This window comes from Globicephala melas, chromosome 4 (genome assembly GCF_963455315.2).
Source record: "Globicephala melas chromosome 4, mGloMel1.2, whole genome shotgun sequence".
Taxonomy (NCBI): domain Eukaryota; kingdom Metazoa; phylum Chordata; class Mammalia; order Artiodactyla; family Delphinidae; genus Globicephala; species Globicephala melas.
This window is the reverse complement of record NC_083317.1, coordinates 128,312,448-128,333,896: the sequence shown is the minus strand read 5'-3', so window position 1 is coordinate 128,333,896 and position 21,449 is coordinate 128,312,448. Positions and strand designations below refer to the sequence as shown.

Here is a 21,449-nt window from a genome sequence, read left to right as displayed (position 1 = left end):
TTTTCATTTTCAGAATTTTCTAAGTGTAATTTGTTCTTCTCAATCACTTCAGCAATTTCAAAATCAATCCCTAAGATTTTGAATGGTGTTGCATTATATACATAAATGAATTTTAAGACTTTTAAAGGAAATACTAATGAACAATAAATATTTCAGAAAAATACTGATTTACTTCTAATCAAAGAAACAAAATCCTGAGGATTCAAAATTCCACCATTAAAAAAAAATTTTTTTTAACTGAAGTATAGTTGATTTACAATATTGTATGAGTTTCAGGTGTACAGCATAGTGATTCAGTTTTTCTTTTTCAGATTATATTCCATTATAGGTTACTACAAGATATTTGATATAATTCCTTGTGCTATACAGTAAATCCTTGTTGCTTATCTATTTTATAGACAGTATAATGGTTTGCATCTGTTAGTCGCACACTCCTAATCTGTCCCTCCCCCACTCCTTCTCTCCTTTGGTAACCATAAGTTTGTTTTCTGTCTGTGAATCTGTTTCTGTTTTGTATATAGATTCATTTGTATTATTCTAAAATTTTTATTGAAATACAGTTGATTTACAGTATTACATTAGTTTCAGGTGTACAGCATAGTGATTCAGTATTTTTACAGATAAGTCTCCATTAAAAGTTATTACAAGATAATGGCTATAATTCCCTGTGCTATACAATATATCCTTCTTGCTTATCTATTTTAGACATAGTAGTTTGTATCTCTTAATCCCATAGCTCTACCTTGCCCCTCCCCCCTTGGCAAGCACTAGTTTGTTTTCTATATCTGTGAGTCTGTTTCTGTTTTGCATATACATTCATTTGTATTACTGTTTAGATTCCACATTACAAGTGATATCATACAGTACTGCCTTTCTTTGTCTGACTTATTTCACTAAGCATAATATTCTCTAGGTCCATCCACGCTACTGCAAATGGCAGGATTTCACTTTTTTGTGGCCAAGTAATATTCCACTGTGTATATACACCACATCTTCTTTACCAATTCGTCCACTGGGCATTTGGGTTGCTTTCATATCTTGGCTATTGTAAACACTGCTGCTAAGAACACTGGGGGGCATGTATCTTTTCAAATTAGTGTTTCCATTTTTTCCACATATATACCCAGAAGTGGAATTGCTGGATCACATGGTAGTCCTATTTTTAGTTTTTTAAGGAACTCCATACTGTTTCTCACAGTGGCTGTACCAATTTACATTCCCACCAACAGTGTACAGGGTTTCCTTTTCTCCACATCTCCAAGACTTGTTATTTGTAGACTTTCTGAGGATAGCTACTCTGACTGGTGTGAGGTGATTATTTGTCAGCTATTTACTAAATGTTGAACATATGCATTTTACTGTGGACGGTGGTATAGTGGATACAAAAAGTGCTTGCCATAGTTCCTGATATCCAAAACCATTTAATCTTGGGGGGTTTTTTGGTGGGGGGGGCGGGACAGGGAGGGACACAAGCCTATCATAAGGGGGGACGGGACAGGGAGGGACACAAGCCTATCCTAAGTATCTAGCTAGTATCTCGAATGAGAGGAGTTCCTGCATTAAATGTGACCGGAAGAAGCTGTACATACTTTAAGGAAAGCTAAGGGAGTTTACCTCACATTGAACAGATGTTTTTCAAATAATAGTTAACTTCGACCACCTGTTTTTCGGTAAGCCATCAGCAGGAGCTGATAATGGAAAACTGAAGAGCAAATGTGGTCTGCTACTTCCTAATGATGTCAGATTTTAAGTTAAATTAGTGATTCAAGAGGTTTGTATTTCATGAGCCAGCAAATATAAATATATAATTTGAGAGATACGCAAAGAGTTGCCAACAATTTAATAGTAAAAAAAGAAACAACAAAAAATGAGAAAGAGACACTCATTACATGCCTTTATTTTTCTCTTTTGTGTGAATTAGTGTCAGAGAATATGTGGAAATATTCTGAACTGCTATGCTTCTTTGTATGGTCATACCCAGCTAGAAGAGATACTGGTATCAAAAGAAATCAACTAAAAATGTCCAAATGAGTTATTTTTATTTACCTCAGCACTTTATTCTAAGCAGTGTCTTCTTATGGTAAGTTCTCTAACACACATTTTAAGAGAACATGATTAATTTGTGGTAAGGGACATTACATATGCCTGGCAAGGTCTTTCCTGGCTCAAAACGTGACCTCTCAGAATCCTTCTCCTTGTAACTTTCTCCAGCCTTAACCTAAATTTTAACATGATGTATTCTAGAATTCCATACAATATCTACAAATACAAAATACAAACACAAAATACAGATTCAAAACCACATTAAGCCTCACTGAAAGGTGAGCTTTGAATTTTATCATAAACCAAGCATGACTAAAATATTTTGTATCACAATACACTGACATAAATCAGCCTCATTTGATTCTCATAAGAAGCCTCATGGGCAGAACATCAATTACTGATAAGGAAATTACAGGTGAAAGATGTCTGGTGACTTTCCCAAGACCATCCCAGCTAAATAATGACAACTCTGTCTTCTAACAGTGCAGTATTTTCCCCACTATTAAATAATAGGGGTCCATTTTAGGTCAATCAAAGCTAAAAACACCTGGACAGCATACACTGAATTTTCAAACCATTTTAAGCCAAGTTTTTTCTGAACCCTGAAGTCAGTAAATCTCTTAAAATGACTATGTAATCTGTATCATCTACAACCATTAAAAAAACAGTTATCCCATTTTTTTCCTGCTCTAAAATACTACACAGTTCTTGGTTTCTTTCTCTTAATTCACTCTTCCACTGATTTTCCTTCCCAACTATTTCCTCTGAAAACATCCTGAACTAGCAGTTCACTGTAAAATTACTCTACACATTAAAACCAATTCACAAAATCTGTCTCTACCTCCTTGGCCCAATCTGAAACTTGGATGTTTTCCCTATGGCCTCAGAATACTACAGTACTTCCTTTTTTGTGCTTTATGATAACTGCCTCTCCTAGCTACTGTCATATCCGAGCCACACTATATCTATCAGCATTCGAAACTCATCAGCCTTTAAGACCCATGCCAGGTGGCCTACCGTCCTACCACCACCTTCCTTTTTGTGATACATTAAGTAGCCTCTACAGTCACCCCTCTCTCCACCCCCAGTCACTGAACTTTGTTTCTTGGTTCAAAGTCTTCCCCTCTACCCCAATCAAGCCATCCAGAGCCATTTCAACAATGTTAATAAAGATATATCTGATATCTTAAGATACACAATTTTTACTTCTGTTGGTCTAAAAGACCATCAATGTTTTTACTTCAGACTCTCCATTCACATCCTAGACATCTAAGAACTATTCCATCTTTGAAATCATTTCCATACTACCTGGAATGATCTCTGTCCATTTAGTACAGAACGTCTTACACTCACACTTTGCCTTTTGAGCCTCATCAAGAACTTCAGTCCTCTAACGTCTTTATCTTGCATTCATTTCTTTACCAATTCTTACAATGTCATTACAATTTATCATACAAACTAGAACACTTAGAGGGTGAAAGAGGGTGCTATTAATAATTATGCTAGAAAAGTCTGTCCTAAATCCTATTATACATCCTTTCAATCTCTTGCCAGGACTCTCAGAGCTGCTTTGTGTTGACGATGGCTTCAACTACTAATAGAAGGTTATTCTGGAATTTCTGCACAAGCAGCAGAAAAGTGGAGTTAAAGTCATCCTAGTTATTTTTTCTCTTCCATTTTACTCTGGGATTCATCAATTCCTTCTGTAATTTATGAAATGACTAAATATCAGAAACATTTTATAAACCGAATAGTTCTAAAAGGATTTCTAAAATAACATCTTTTAAAAAAAACCTTCCCAGTGCTTAATATAACTGAAGAATAATCTGCTATTGTATGCAGTGTGGGGAAAAGGTGTGAAATGGCTGGTTCTGAATGACCAGGAAGTGATATCATAGCATACAAATCTAAGATACATGGGTGGATACGATGACATGGATTATTAAGACATAACTGTAGTGAAAATACACCTGTTTTGCTGTCAATGCATGAGTTGTCATAAAGTTGGCAACAACTCTTTCAAAGTACAGAATATTTGTCTCTAATGTGTCTTCTAAAATCAAGATACCTAAATTATGAAATAATGGTGTTTCATAAACAAAGTTAGGCTTGTGGATATTATAAGTAAATGATTTCCTATCATATCGCCCAGAATAACCCTGTCTAGTCCAGTTAATCACACTCTTCTCAGTTAAAATACAGGATGTTAGTAAAAATACAGATTAATATTTGTCAGACCTACTTAAAACGGACAGGAAGAAAAGACCTAAGCACAATCAAGTTTAATGTCGTAAGACAACAGAGTTCACAAGGAGAAGCTAGAAAGAAACACACCAAGGCACGTATCTCTGAGTGAAGAGTGAAAGATGGAGTTTTAACAGAGAATACGTACTTTTTAACTTTCTTGAAAATGTGTGTTCACATAGTCCAGAATTTCCACAGCCAGTTAGGAAACATTCATATCCTAGCCCAATGATGCTGCAAACAACACAACATCTATATACACTTTCTAAGACTGTGCATGTCAGATTAGTCTTCGTCTTGTTTCAAGCAATTCAAAACCCTCAAAGGACTATAACTACTGAGAAGGAGTTCCTGGCACAGATCAAAACCTACATTTTTGTTCCTTCTAGTAAACAGTAAATTCACATTTCTAATATCTGGTTACAGGGCTGCAGGAGGAAAATCAAACAATTATATGAAGTTATACTGCTACAAATTAAATCTTCAATGCCATTAACAATCCTTTTAAATGTCCCAGATCAGTTTTCTCTCTGCACTTATTTTTTTAAAATCAATTCCAAATTTTTTTACCACTCTCCTCATTTCTGTTCATGCTTATCAAAAATTCTAGCATTGACTCCAGGTTAAGAAATCCTGTACTAGATCAAAAGTCCTCACCAGGAGGAAAAGCCTTCTCATCTCAAAGGCTTAGGACCAAAGCCCAGGAAATGATAAGGAATTATATCAACATATATATAGTTTTCTTCAGCAGTTTGGACACAAATCATGAAAAAAAATTTCTGAAGGGTTCTGCTTTATACATGATTAAAGTTAGTGTACAGGGTAAGAAACTGCACAAGCACACTCAATCCAAATTTACTGAGGTGGACAAAAGAAGAAATTCTAAAAAAGTCTCATAGTTCAATATGTCTTTATTCATATAATATTTTCTGTATTTCAATTCTTACTGAAGCTGTAAGTAAGGAATTTTGACCAGAAGCATTAAAATAAGTTAGGTCCTCTCTGTGAAAATAAAGCTAGTAGAAAGCACCATATTCCATATATTCAAATATCTATAAACAATTCATAAACACAAATAAATATGTAAAATAAAGGCTATTTTTCCTTAAAATGACTTCATAAAGTAAACCCATTATATACATAATCTTTTATAAATATTTCACTATCATAATCACAAATACATCAACAGTCATATCTCTATTTACTTGACATGTCCTAGACCATCTATATAAAATGTGATATACCTGTGGATGATATCTTTGGAAGGTTAGGGGATATCATGAAGACGACTAATAATATCTGAAACACCTACGTTAAAGCCACAAGCTTGACATCAGCAACAATACAAAAAAAAACAACAGCAATGTGTTTACTGAAGCTAAATACATGAAAAATAGTAGGTATCTTTGGATGTAACTGAATATAGGCTGTGGAAATTCCTAGAGTCCCTAACTTCAACTTAGGACTTTAGTTCTAAATAACTTATAAGGAGTTAATGCTCTTATCTTAGCACTAATCAGCAGCTTTTATAATCTCTGTATTGAAGAAATTAAATCAAAATATTTACTGTATACCTTCCCTCTAATTATCTAAAAGTAACCAGAGTATGACAATTACGTGTTCTCCCTTTCACAGTGTATACCAAATTGGGTAACAACTACCCAGCCACTGACTCCATTACCTGGCTCACTGTAGTACTGGTAAGTTTCCATCAATGGAATGTAAACAGGGGGACCAAAAGCGTCTAAGAAGTAGGTAGTGCTCCATTCTCTCTCCCCTTCCAGCCACTGAATGCAAACAACATTGAGGCTCTAAGGGAAAGAGGAGCCAGAACATGGAAGGAGCATGGATCCTTAAGTCACCATATGAAGGAAAGACACCTACCACTAATTCTTATATTACATATATAAGAATGGTTACATATAGGAGAAATTAATGTCTATCATGATATGTCACCAATATCTGAGGTTTATTTTTTACAGTATGTATATTACTCTAACTATGTAGATGCTAGAATTGTTGGGGACAGGTTAAAACATCCACAAATTTCAGAGAGTCATTCTAACTAAACAAAAAATCAAAAACTCACTCTTAATATTAAGCTATCATTTGAGGATTTTCAAATACCTATGAAATGAAAAAAGCAATTTATATCTTCTGCCCTAAAACATTCTGTATATTTTACATATTACTTTTCATTCTAGGAAAATGGGAGATATCAGGACTAAAGCACTTTAAAACATTAGCTTACAGTTAATCACACATGTTATTAGGTTGTTATTAGGTTAAAGCAAGAGTTAAAGAGGGGCTTCCCTGGTGGCGCAGTGGTTGAGAGTCCGCCTGCCGATGCAGGGGACATGGGTTCGCGCCCCGGTCCAGGAAGATCCCACACGCCGCGGAGCGGCTGGGTCCGTGAGCCATGGCCGCTGAGCCTGCGCGTCCGGAGCCTGTGCTCCGCAGCAGGAGAGGCCACAACAGTGAGAGGCCCGTGTAACGCAAAAAAAAAAAAAAAAAAAAAAAAAAATTCACCTACACAAATCTTAGGGGAGAACTCCTCTGCATTTGATACCTTGAGATTTGGCATCTAACTCATTTGTAAGTTGGGGACTAGAAGAAATCAATGTCCTATAAAAGTTCATACTTTTCTTTAACATCAGAACAAAGTTTCCTCCCTAAAAGAGAGAGAATGACTAATCACAGACTATCCCGCTAAGATACCTATGTCTTTCCCAATCATAACTTCAATGGACAAAATCAGTTTTACCCACATAGTCACCTGTCAAAAGCAAACAGGAGACCAAACTGTGCTATTAAGTATACTTCATTTATAGGCTGAATCCAATTCCTCATTCACATAAGTTATTATTATCAGTACATTAAGACCAAACAGAGTTTTCTTAGCATTAATCAACAGTTTATAATAGTATATTAACAGATCATTTGATTAGTATGGAGAATTTCCTTTCCCTTCGATGATTAGCAAGTCTATGAAGGGAAGGGTCAGGCAAGTTTAGTTCATATTTTATCTCTTGTACCTAACCCAATGCCTGAAACAAGAGCTCTCAATGAATTTTTGTTGAATGAAGCAACTGTAGTCCAACATTTTTAGTTGAAGTCTGGAGGAACAAAATGCAAATGCCAATGGATTACAGAAATTCACTTAAATGCTAACTCATAACTACTAAAGCAACAAATACCAGATTAATAGCTTGAATGTTCCAAAATTCAACATATAGTCAGTGTCATGCACCTAGAAGTCAAAATGTCCAAACCAAATTATTCCCATACCCATCTACTAACACCTATACTCTTAAAAATTTCCTTTCAGTGAATATCCCCAAGTCAAACAACTAGGAATTATCTTAGATTCTGTCCTCTTTCTCATCCTTCAGAAGCATCCTACAGCCTTAATATTTATAGAATCGGTCACTTCCTCTTCCTTTTCACCCTCACTGACACTATAAATGCAAACTCATTACTTCCCAACTGGATCACTGGAAGGGGAGAGAAAAAAAAAAAAAAGTCTCCTAATTGGTCTTTCTTCCAGCCCTACACACCCCAAATCACTACCTGTACTGCTTCCAGAAAGGTATTTCTAAAAACGCTAAGTATGATGTTATTTTCTTTCAAAAATGCCACCAATTTCAAAAAAAGCCAAAACGTTCAATGTTCAGAATCTAGCTTCTCTCAGCTCTATTTTTACTGGACATCTATGCCCTCTTTGTAGGGGTAGAGATTTCATTTTTGCATGACCTGTTTCTGCTATAAGAAGTGCCCTCTGCTACTGCCTAGCTAACTCCTACTCATCTTTCAAGTCTCAGGTCAAGTTTTAGCTATACAGGCAAACCTTCCACAACCCTGTCCTCTAGACGTGCCCAAGTGAATTTTCAGAGTTTTCAACCCACTCAGTATATCTGTTTTATTAAAGTATTCTGTAACACCTGTTTCCCATGAGGGCAAAACTGTGGTTGTTTTTCTGTACATTGAGGAACTATCTAGCACAGCATCTGATTACAGGAGGTGTGTAACAAGTATCTATTAAGCTAGTAAAACTGATTCTTTACAATTCTGATAAGGAGAAAAGACTTAAAAGAGAAAACGGTCATAAATAGTTGTAGAAATCAAAGGTTTCTCGAATGCTGGAGAAATAAAAGCAGCCAGGTTCTTTAACACAAATCTTATCAAAGCCTTCACATTTCACACTTCTCCAAAGGGGAAGGGATACGGTCATTTTCCAAATATATGGACATTATAAGCCCTCCTTTTGGGGGGCATTTCCGAAATGCTATCCATTTTTATTTCAAAAAATAAAATAAACAAGATAGACAAGAAGGTATCCAGCTTCAACAACATTTAATATTTTACAGCCATATTTGTTTCTTTCTGCTTCTTTTTCAGTAACTGCTGTAGTACCCCACATACACCCATCTGATCCCATTCTCCTTCTCCTATCTCCTCAGTAAGTAACCAATAATATAAACTTGATGTTAAATAAACTTAGATATGTGTTTATATAAGCAGTACAATATACTATGTATCATTATGTAGCTTGCTTTGTCCCTTAAAATCCATTTCTGAAATTTATCTATAATGGTACCTAGAGCTCTAGCTCACTCATTTGAAGTGTTTGAATATACCACATTTTATTTATCAATTGTCCTGTTCATAGACATTTTTTACTTCCTTTTCTTCTCTTTGCTATTACAAAGTAGCAATAAAAATTCCTGTATTTGCCTCATTTATAAAAATACACAAAAATTTCTCTAAAGGTTACAACTAGGAATTGAATTCCCTTTCTTCAAAGTATCTCAGTTAAAAAAAGAAAGACATAAAAAAGAGAAAAAGGTGTTGCCCACCGTGTAGGCACTCATTAAATATTTGCTAAATGAATGAAAAATAGGTCATTCAACTTTTCTTAATACTGTCAAATTTTTCTCCAAAGGGGTTACACAGATTTGTACTCCCACTTGTTGTTATTCTACATCCTTATTGACTCTCACTATCTTCCAGACATTTTTATGTCACTCAATATGAAGAGTATGAAACAGAATTTTATTCTATTCCACTCAAAATTGTATTCATTTTTCCTTACTATTTTCTTACATGGGCTATTGTTTCCTCTAACACGTTCAGAATGCTGATTTTTTTTTTTTTTTTAGTGTTAATTTTCTCTCTAGGAGTTCTGCTGATCACTCATTAGTTCTAATACCCTAGTTTATGTTGAAATTCCTACATAGACAATTGTATATTCTGCAAATACGGAAAATGTTGTATTTTCCTTTTCAATTGTTATACTCTAGTGCTTTTTCCTGGGAATTCATCTAAATTTCCCTTTTTAAAATGCCGCGATGTGAGGGACTTCCCTGGTGGCGCAGTGGTTAAGAATCCACCTGCCAATGCAGGGGACGGTCTGGGAGGATCCCACATGCCGCGGAGCAACTAACCCTGTGCGCCACAACTACTGAGCCTGCGCTCTAGAGCCCGCAAGCCACAACTATGGAGCCCAAGTGCCACAACTACTGAAGTTCATGTGCCTAGAGCCCATGCTCTACAACAAAGAGAAGCCACTGCAATGAGAAGCCCGCGCACCACAACAAAGAGTAGCCCCCGCTTGCCACAACTAGAGAAACCCCACACGTAGCAACGAAGACCCAATGCAGCCAAAAATAAAAAATTAAAAAGTGCCGTGATGTGAGCTATAAGGTTTTTGTGTGATAACTTTATCTAAGGAACTTCTCTCTTGTTCGTTTATTCATGAAGAGTTATTGTTCATTATGAATATCAGCTATATTTTATCAAATGATTTTTCTAAACATTCTATATCAATTTTCCCCCAGGATTATCTGCTATATAGCAGTAAAATATTTTCTAACATTAAGCCACCCTTGCATTCCTAAGATAAAACCTCTAAGTCTTAAAAATGTACTGAACTGAAATTGCCAATATTTTGAATTAGTTGACCGTTTCTACCATTTCTTTTTCTATTTAATTTCCATTTCTACTTTTATTATGCCTTTCTTCCTAATTACTTTAGTTTTCCTATTTTTCTTTCTCTAAGTTTGTACTACTTTTGCTAATAGTAATACATTTAAGACTGTATATTTATTCAAGTAGTGCTTTAGCTGGCCTCAATTTTTCACTAACATTACTTTCACTAACATTCACATTTCAACTCTGTTTATTTCCTCTTTACCACATGAATTATTTAAAAGCGCCTTTCCAGACTTGTGAGTATAATGTAGTGTAGAAGGGGAATTTATTTTGTGTGTTTCAACCTTATTGCACTGTAGTCAGAGAAAAGGGTCAAGCATTCTTTAATGAAATATTTCAAGACTTTCTTTCAGTCCTCAATATTTTACAGTTATACTATACAGGCATCCCTTAAGACATATTGCAGGTTTGGTTTCAGACCACCGCAATAGAGCAAACATTGCAATACAGAGAGTCACATGAATTTCTGGTTTCCCAGTGCATATAAAAGTTATGTTTACACTATACTATAGTCTCTTAAGTGTGCAATAACATTATGCCTAAAAAAACACTGTACATACCTTAATTAAAAAATAATGCTGTTGGAAAAATGGTGCTGATAGACTTGTTTGTCGAAGGGTTGCCACAAACCTTCAATTTGTAAAAAATGCAGTATCTGTGAAGTGCAGGAAAAAACAAAAAACACAAGGAATGCCTGTACTATTACTAGCTGTGTGATGATTTTCACTTATCTTGTTGACTCCTGAGAATGAACTCTAGATCCAAGGAAATGTGACTGTAAATTTCTACAAAACTACCTCTTCAAAAACTATGTCTCTACTATTCCCTCAGGATTCTTCCCCTGCATATTTTGGAACCCTTTCAATCCACACCAAAGTCACTCAACTGCTCTTTCATATTTACTTTTTTATTTCTCTGGGCTACATTCTAAATGAATTCCTAATGAATGCCAATTCCTCAATTCTCCCTTTGATGGCATCTAATGTAGCTTTTTATCCTCAGTAAAACCAATTTACTAAGTTTATTTCCTATTTGGTATTAGATAGAATTTCTTCTTTCATCTCTCTAGAATCTTAAATATACTTATTTCTTTTATTATTCATCCCTCCTTAGCCAATGATTTTGTGATTATCTCTGCTCATTCTACTCACTCCACTGCACAACTAGATCATATAGTGGACTTAGAAAGAACTTCCTGGTCTAAGATGATACAGGGGATTTTTACAGACCCAGTCTCCAACCAAGAAAGTAGCCATTTTAATTCAGGACCTGGTTATAAGGACTATGTCTGTCCTCTCCTTTCCTTCAGCCCATGATTTTCTAAAAGTGGGGTTTTAGTATAAGTTATTACCCAAACTAGGACCCTCTTGAGTATTAAAGGAGTCTCTACTAATAACTACATGGATGATAAGCATAAACTAGAGTCTGAAGGGTAACCTGAGATATACAATCCCCCTAATCATAAGCCTTAGCCTATGCAGCAGTTCTCAGCGGCTTTCTTCAGTCTCCTTTACAAGTATGGAGTCACGTGTTAGGCCCTGGCTTCATGTAGTTTAAGCCTAACTCTATTCCTCTACCCTTCATGAAGCACCTTTCATCTTTTTAACACACAAGAGCCAAACTCTTGGCTACAAGTGCCTGCTTCTGCTACCTTAAGCCCAATCCTGATCACCAGGTAGTTTTTCTTCTATATAAACCACAGAAACATTTAGTTTCTAAATTCATTAATGTCTACCCTCTTTTTAATATTTTATCTTTCATTACTTTATGTTTGAAGTGAAGAGGTAATAAACACTTAAATTAGTGTGCCAGCTTCAATAAAAGACCTGCAACAGAGTTTTTTAAACATGCATTCCTTTTGCTCAGCAACCACTTTCAGGAATTTATGTTACAAAGGATTCCCACGTGCACATTTCAGAGGGATATATAAGGATATTCAAAGAAGTACTATGTTTAATAGAATAACTACTCTTAAATACTCTTAAACTACTCTTAAATAACTACTCTTAAATACTCTTAAATAGTTATCTTAAATATACTTATATTCTTCTTTAACAATAAAGCAGCCCAAATGAAAACTGGTTAAATAAATCACGGCCCAGCCACATTAGGGAATAGTATATAACTATTTAAAATTATAAGGTTAATTCATGGGAAAAAATGCCTACAACAGAACGCTGAGTAAAAAAAAAAATTACAGAAGTTTGTAGATTAATTTGAATATAGCTAGGAAAGAAAAACATAAAAGAATAATAAAAAATTACAGCAAAGTAGAAAATGCTTAGGGTCAACTTCAATAGAAGAATAGTGAGAAAAAGTTGAAAAAGTGACTTAAAACCAAATTATGCAAGTAGCAGTAGGCTCTGACTACTAATCTTTACCTTTCATAAAACATGAATCCAAAAGAATTTAAGCAGAGAGTAAAGTATGGAAACAGCAACAGGGAAGAGTAATGTGGATGAAGAATATAGAAGATACTGGGCAAAAAAGAAAAAACGTACACTACTCACTAGTGTGTATCAAATACAGATGACTAGATTTTGTTCATATTAAATATTGAAGATTTTGTTCATATTAAGTAAAAGTTGGAAAAATAAAGTTCTGCATGAAAAATGAAAAGCAAAATACTGAAATGCAGTTTTTAAATTTAATTCCCTTCATCTTTCTGCTTGTGTTTCCATGTAAGGGTGGGAGGCAATAAACAGAAATCAAAAATAGTATTTCTGTAGCTTGTTAACAATTTTTCTATTACAGTATAATAAAGAAACTGTCAAGCTTAATGGCTACACGTCACTTAATATATTTTAAAATTATACTTATGTAATCTAAGGTTGTCCATTGTTCTGGGTAACTGGGAATTCAGTATTTCTTTTACTATTTAGCATCATCCCACCACTCCACCTCCTTCCCTTCCCATACAAATTCCAGGATTCTTGAACACATCAATCTGGTAACATACATAAAAAGCAGTAAACACTAAACTCCCTTAAGGAATTCAAAGGGAAATACAGGTTAAAAAATAGAAGGTATTCTAATGAAAACTTGCCTGCTTTTAGGTCTAAAAATAAATCTGTTTCATCAATTACCTAAATTTCAGACTTAAATTGAAAATGAAGTATCAAAAATGAGCAGATATCAAATTAAAAGATTTAACATATAATCATCAGTAATCAAAAAATGCAAATTAAAATAATGAATTACCATCTTTGCCTATGTTGTCAAATAATTCTTAAATATAAAGTATCCAACTGCTAGCTACACTTCTGGTGAAAGCTAAACTAGTACAACTTTTGGAGAGTAAAAATGGTATTATTACCACACAGTTAAGAAATATTCTATAATAAAATAATTTTACCTCTAGTACTTTAAAATGAAAAAATGATGTGGGGAAGTAAATACAAATGATAAGTTTTAAAATAGTGGAAAAAAATGTAAAGAAACACATAATCATGGTTTATCCTTGTAATGAATTAGTAAGAAGCCAATGAATATATGCTCTTCTAAACTATTTAATGGTATTTGTTGAGTCAATGAGGAGAGAGAAAAGAGTAAGAAGGTTATAAAAGATCTCTCTCTCTCTCTCTCTCACACACACACACACACACACACACACACACACACACACACACACAAATAACCATAAAATATTAACTGTGGTTATTCCTAATTCACTCTTAGGAATGTTTTTTATACCTTTTCTTCTTTCAAATATTCTTCAATACACATGTTACTTATATTAAGTCAAATTTTTAAAAAAACACATACTATTAAGGCAATAAAAATTCTTAGGCAGCTCCTGTTACATGCAAGTTACTTTACTCAGCACAATGTAATCTAAACTTTGTAATCTTAAACTCACTATTAAAAAAAATGCCTTTCCTGACACCTTTTACAAAACAAGCAAAGAAAAACTTTTAAGTTAATAAAATTCTTGATTACACAATCAACAAGAGTATATAAAATGTCAATATATACACGAATAGGTTCCATGCTATTGACTGTATTGCTTTACTAATACGATAAAAACACTTAAAAAAAAAAACACTTAAAATTTACCTGCATTGCACTTTTCCCCAGTTTCACCACTTCAAATAATGTGACAGGCTCCCCTTCACCATTCTGTTGAGGATGCCCATTAGCTCTTCCACGGCCTGTTCCTCTAACTCCAGCTTCAATTCTACTCTTCTCTCCTGGAGATTTTCGAGGTTTCTTATTTGTAGACTGAATAAAAAGATGAGGAAAAGTTAAGTTAAATGCAGGCATACTTTGCTTTATGCAAGAATGATCTCAAATTATGTTTGATCTTGTGAAAGGGAAGTTAGCACTGTTATAGATAAGAGACATAATCCCAAAGGAAGCTTTACAATGTTTTCATTGATAAAAACAAAGCGCAAACAGCAAAGTACAAGTTAATTTATACAAGGCATGAAAATAAAGTCAAAAGAAAAAGATTTAATATTTTGTACAATAATGCCAATGCTGAACATTTTAACCATGCCCCAACCATGCCCCCTTCTTGACATTTTCTTCTTCCTCTCTTCCTCAATATTCTGTTTCCTCAGAAACCTTGTTCAATAAAACATTACTTAGGGCTTCCCTGGTGGCACAGTGGTTGTGAGTCCACCTGCCGATGCAGGGGACATGGGTTCGTGTCCCGGTCCAGGAAGATCCCACATGCCGCAGAGCAGCTGGGCCCGTGAGCCATGGCCGCTGAGCCTGCGCGTCCGGAGCCTGTGCTCCGCAACGGGAGAGGCCACAACAGTGAGAGGCCCGTGTACCGCAAAAATAAAAAAAAAATAAAAATAAAACATTACTTGGAAAAAGCTACATATTCAACTTCTCCCTTGACTTAAGTGCTCAAATATTTCTTATCCAGTCATGCAACAAATATATATTGAACATATTTGGAACCATTCTAGATACTAGAAATACAGCAAACATTTCCGCCTTGACAGTTTACATTCTTCAATTGACAACCCATCCCACACCCCCAATTTTTTTTAAAAAGTCAACACTAGTTATCACCTTATCTGTGTCTCACCTTTAGAGTCAAGATAGAATTGCTTGCAGTCACTGTTATTATTCCCATAAATTTCATTCATATATAAACTCATCAGGGTTGCTGCTTCACCAAGCCCACCAGTAAAAGTAATGTTGCTAAACGCAATAGACATTTTTTGAAACTCTCTCAACAGGCAATGTTATCCCCCTTGTCTTTCAGATATCTTTTCCCTCCCTATACTCCTTACCTGTCAGTTACCTTAGGTCTCTCCAGAGCATCTTCTCAATCTTTATAGTCTCTCTTGAGTGATTTACTTCACTCTCATAATAGCCTGTTTCAGTTATCAATTTACTGTTCCTCATCTCCAAATGTATTCTAGTTTGCCCCACTCTGTAAACATTTCTCTTTTGTCATATGCTGCACAGGTAGGCTTATAACCAGAGGGCCCTGGAGGAACATTACAAAGCATAACATGGAGGGGCTTTTCTCCCTGCTCACAGGACCTGCTCCCTTCATTCTGTATTCCTGTATTCTTCACAGTACTCTTTCACTCCTCTTAATAGTTAACAGCCTGACAACCATTTGTGTGTGTGGATTAATATATAATGAATTTACTGCTTATTTTTAAATAAATTATTTTTAGAACAGTGTTAGATTTACAAAAAAATGTGTAGTACAAGGAATTCCCACATATATCACGTCTAATTACACCTATTATTAACACCTTACTATTTGTATTGTACATTTGTTATAATTAATGAACCAAAATTGATACATTAACAAAAGTCCATACTTAATTCAGATTTTCTTAGTTTTTGTCTAATGACCTCTTCTGTTCTAGGAGCCCATCCAGGGCACCTAGACATACTCACATCATGTCTCCTTAAGCTCCTCTTGGCTCCAAGTTTTTATACTTTCCTGGGTTTTGGTGACCTTGACAATTTTGAAGGATTTTGTACTGTACAGATATTTTATACAATGTTCCTCAACTGGGGTTTGTCTGATGTTTTTCTAATGACTAGACTGGGATTATGGGTTTGGAGAGGAAGATGTGAGAGACAAAGTATCATTTTTGTCACCTCATATCAAGTGTATATACTAACAATGTGATTTATCACTCAATGTTGACCTGTTAATCAGTTGGCTGAAGTGGTATTTGTCAGGTTTCTCCACTGTAAAGTTACTTTTCCTCTCCTTTCCAAACTGTACCCTTTGGAAGAAAGTCACTGTGTGCATCCCACATTTAAGGGGTGGGGAGTTATGCTCCACCTCCTTGATCCACCTCCTTGAAGGTGGAGCATTTACACATACCATTTGAAATTTTTCAGTATGAGAGATTTGTCTATTCTCACTCATTCACCCAATCATTTGTACTAACGCAGACTCATCGACATTTATTTTATATTTTTGGATTATAATTCAATATTATTTTTTTTAAGATGTTAGGGTAGGAGTTTAGTAATTTATTTATTTATTTTTGCTGTGTTGGGTCTTCGTTTCTGTGCGAGGGCTTTCTCTAGTTGTGGCAAGCGGGGGCCACTCTTCATCCCATTGTGCCGGCCTCACTATCGCGGCCTCTCTTGTCGCGGAGCACAGGCTCCAGACACGCAGGCTCAGTAGTTGTGGCCCACGGGCCTAGTTGCTCGGCGGCATGTGGGATTCTCCCAGACCAGGGCTCGAACCCGTGTCCCCTACATTAGCAGGCAGATTCTCAACCACTGCGCCACCAGGGAAGCCCATTCAATACTATTTTATTTTGTTGTTCAACTTGCTTCAGCTTTGGCCATTAAGAGATCTTTCAGTTGGTTCCTGTGTCCATTTGACATATTCCCATCATTCTGTGTGTTTTGCTTTTTATTTTTTTAGCACTTGGTTACTTTCTGGCAGCACATCATTCTCCAGGCTCATACTGTATATTCTCTTTTCCAGTTTTAGAATCAGGGAGTTTAGAATCCAAGGAGCCCTGGTTCCTTTTATTAGAGAATTTTACTAGAGATGAAGATCTGGGCACTAGGTTTGGCTCCTTGATACTAAGTGCCCTTGCTTCTAGGCCCTTAAGCAGACAAAACAAAGAAATGTATGTTCCATATATATACACATAACTATAGATGTTTCTGTATGCAATGATCTGTTACCTATATTAAGCTAAACATAAGCTGGAACTGGTATCTCCAACTCTAATCCATTACCACATGGATGCTTCTTCCCCTTGCTCATCGACAAACTCCCACTCCAACAATGAGAAATCTGGCTCTCCTCAGTATTCACGTAGAGCAGTATTTTAAGCCCTACCCCATGGGAAACAACTTTATGAACTAGACTGCAGTTCTTATATACACTGTGTACAATTTCTCTGACTTTAGTCTTACAGACTCATTTCCAAAGTTACCTAAGTCAGCAACTCTCTCCCCACTCCCTTCACTGCAAAAGAGATTACATTGTTACACTCTACATTCCATCCTGGTATTCCCCCTACCTTATAAACGATTTTTTTTAAACATCTGTATTAATAAAATTCACTCTTTTTCTGAAAAGTTTGGTGGGCTTTGACAAACGTATACTGTCATGTACGCACAACTATGGTATCACAGAGAAAAGTTTCACTACCTTAAAAAATACTTGTGCTTCACATCCATTCAACCCTCCCACTTCGCCTTGGCAAACACCAAATTTTTTTTAATCACCACTACAGTTTTGTCTTTTACAGAGAGTCATGTAATTGGAATCGCACAGCATATAGCGTTTTCATACTGGTATCTTTCATTTTAACAAAATGCATTTAAGATGGATCCGTGTCTTTTAGTGGTTGAACAGCTCATTTCTTTTCATCTCTAAACAATATTTCATTGTATGGATGTACCATGTTTTGTCATTCATTTACCTAACGATGGACATCTTGGCCACCATTTTTGGCAATTAGGAATAAAGCTGCATAGGCATTCACATGCAGGGTTTTGTGTGGACAAAACTTCTAAATCAGTTGTGTAAACACCTAGGATAACTGGATCATATGGTAAAACTATGTTTAGCTTTGTACAAACCTGCCAAACTGTCTTCCAAAGTGGCAACACCATTTTGCATTCTGACCAGCAGTGAATGAGAGCTTCTGCTGCTTTGCATTCTTGCCAGGAAATTGGTACTGTCAGGCTTTTAGATTTCAGCTACTCTAACAGGCATATGGTGATATCTCCTTGTTGTATTAATCTGCAATTCCTGAGCGATAAATGATTAAAGACTTTTCAATAAATAATAATTCTTCACAGTAAATTTTTCTGTTTGAATTACTGGTGAGAATTTGTCTCCTGATTAAAATCTCCATACTTGCATTATCCAATATCATGGCCTCTAGCCTCACATAGCTAACTGAGCACTTGAAATATGGCTACTCAAAACTTAGATGAGCAATGTTTTGACTATCCACAAGGTTGTGAAGATTTAGTATGAAAAACAGCATATAAAATATCTCATTCTGGGCTTCCCTGGTGGCGCAGTGGTTGACAGTCCGCCTGCTGATGCAGGGGACACGGGTTTGTGCCCCAGTCCGGGAACATCCCACATGCCGCGGAGTGGCTGGGCCCATGAGCCATGGCCGCTGAGCCTGCGCGTCCGGAGCCTGTGCTCCGCAACGGGAGAGGCCACAACAGTGAGAGGCCCGCGTACCGCAAAAAAAAAAAAATCTCATTCGTATATTGATTACATGATGAAATTATAATATTTTAGGTATACTAGGTTAAATAAATTATATTATTAAAGTTAATTTCACCCACTTCTTATAATCTACTAGAAAATATTAGCTCAAGTCACATTTGTTAGACAATGCCATTCTATTCTAATACTATAACCACAGTAATCCTTATACTACAAATTTACTCCAACACTTATTTTCTTCTTTCTTTGATCTCTAATCTCCAATGACTCTCATAACCATCAAGTTAAAGTTCAAAGTCCTCAGCACAGCAAGTAATGCTATCAATTATTACCGGTTCGGTCATCTACCACACCAGCTCCCTATTTATAGGCTACTATCTTCCCATACTGACCAATTTAAAATTGCTTGAAAATATCATTATTTCATGCATTCATCCTGTTTAGCTGATAGATCCTGGCTCTTCCTAACAAGTCTTGTTTCTGTGCTCACTCTTTGGAAAAACAGGTGTCTTCCCTATGGCAGGTATGTGCATGAGCACTTGTGTGTGCATATGAAGAGGGGAGGGGGGAATGTTATTTTTCTTTATTGAGTAACACATTCCCATGGCTAAAATTCAAAAGGTAATTAAAGTTACACAATGAAAACTTGCCCACTCTTACTCTCAAGCCTTAGGAAAGAAGATTGGTTCTTTCAACCAAAATTATTCATTCCTATGTGTCATTCCAGAGACATTTAAACATATTTAAAAAATACACATGACAAAAATTAAAGAAGACGTAGATAAAGAGAAACCCATCCCATGTTCATAGGTTGGAAGACTTAATATCATTAAGATATTAATACTACCTAAAGTGATCTTTCTACAGATTCATTGCAGTCTCTATCAAAATGCATACGACCATTTCTGCAGAAACAGAAAAATCCATTCTGTAATTCATAAGGAATCTCAAAGGACTCCAAGTAGCCAAAATAATCTTGAAAAAAGAACAACATTGAAGGACTCACACATCCTGATTCCAAATCTTACTACAAAGCTAGAGTAATCAAAACAGTGTGGTACTGGTATAAAGACACACAGACCAATGAAACAGAATAGAGAGCCCAGAAATAAACCCTCACATGTATGATTAAATAATTTTTGACAAGGGTACCAAGACCATTCAATGGGGAAAGAGTAAAAATGAAACCCACAGAATGAGAGAAAATATCTGTAAATCATATATCTGATAAGATATTAATATCCAGAATACAAAGAGAACTAAAACACAACAACAAAACAACCTGATTCAAAAATGGTCAAAGAGGACTTCCCTGGTGGCACAGTGGTTAAGAATCCGCCTGCCAACGCAGGGGACATGGGTTTGATCCCAGGCCCGGGAAGATCCTACATGCCATGGGGCAACTAAGCCTGTGTGCCACATCTACTGAGACCATGCACCACAACTACTGAATCTCATGCACCCTAGAGCTCACGCGCTGCAACTACTGAAGCCCGCGTGCCTAGAGCCCATACTCTGCAACAAGAGAAACCACCGCAATGAGAAGCCCACACACCACAACAGAGAGTAGCCCCCACTCACCGCAACTAGAGAAAGCCCGCACACAGCAACGAAGATCCAACGCAGCCAAAAATAAACTTTTTTTAAAAAATGGGCAAAGGACTTGAATAGACATTTCTACCAAGAAGATATGCAAATGGCCAATAAGCATGTGAAAAGATGCTAAACCTCTAATAATTAGGAGAAATGCAAATCAAAACTACGAGATGCCATCTCACACCTATTAGGATGGCTACTATCAAAAAAAAGAGTAAAGTCTAGGCAAGGTTGTGAAGAAACTGGAACTCTTATGCACTGTTGATAGGAATGTAAATGGTACAGCTGTTGTATAAAACAGTATGGCAGTTCCTCAAAAATTAAAAATAGAATTAATCATATGACCACCAATAACACATCTAGGTATGTACCCAAAAGAATTGAAAGCAGGATCTCAAAGATATTTGTACACCCTTATTCACAGCAACACCGTTCACAATAGCTAAAACTTGGTAGTAACCCAAGTGTCCATCGGTGGATGAATGGATAAGCAAATGTGGAATATAGATACAATGGAATATCATTTAGCCTTAAAAAGGAAGGAAATTCTGGGATCTCAAGAACATTATGCTAGGTGAAATAAGGTAGTCACAAAAAAGACAAACACTGTATGATTCCACTTACATAAAGTACTTAGTCAAAATCATAAGGGACAGAAACTAGAATGGTGATTGCCAGGGGCTGTGGGGAGTGGAGAATGCGTAGTTACTGTTTAATGCGTGTACAGTTTCAGTTTTAAAAGATGAAGAAAGTTATGGAGATGGGTGGTGGTGAGGACTGCATATGAATATATTTAATGTCATTGAACTGTACACTTAAAAACGTAACTTGGTAAATCACACGTGTATTTCACCAAATTAAAAAAATTTTTTGAAAAAAAATGCACATATATTTCCATGTATATATTATATTTTATGTTATGTAT

The 21,449-nt window shown here is 35.9% G+C and overlaps 1 protein-coding gene across 1 annotated transcript in view; it reads right to left on the bottom strand.

Moving 5' to 3' along the window:
• STAG1 (STAG1 cohesin complex component) overlaps positions 1-21,449 on the bottom strand; it is a 423,041-nt gene that overhangs the window by 259,569 nt on the left and 142,023 nt on the right. Inside the window, exon 4 of the mRNA XM_030873418.2 lies at positions 14,335-14,499. Coding sequence (XP_030729278.1) covers positions 14,335-14,499 — 165 coding nt within the window. The remainder of the gene's footprint in view (positions 1-14,334; positions 14,500-21,449) is intronic.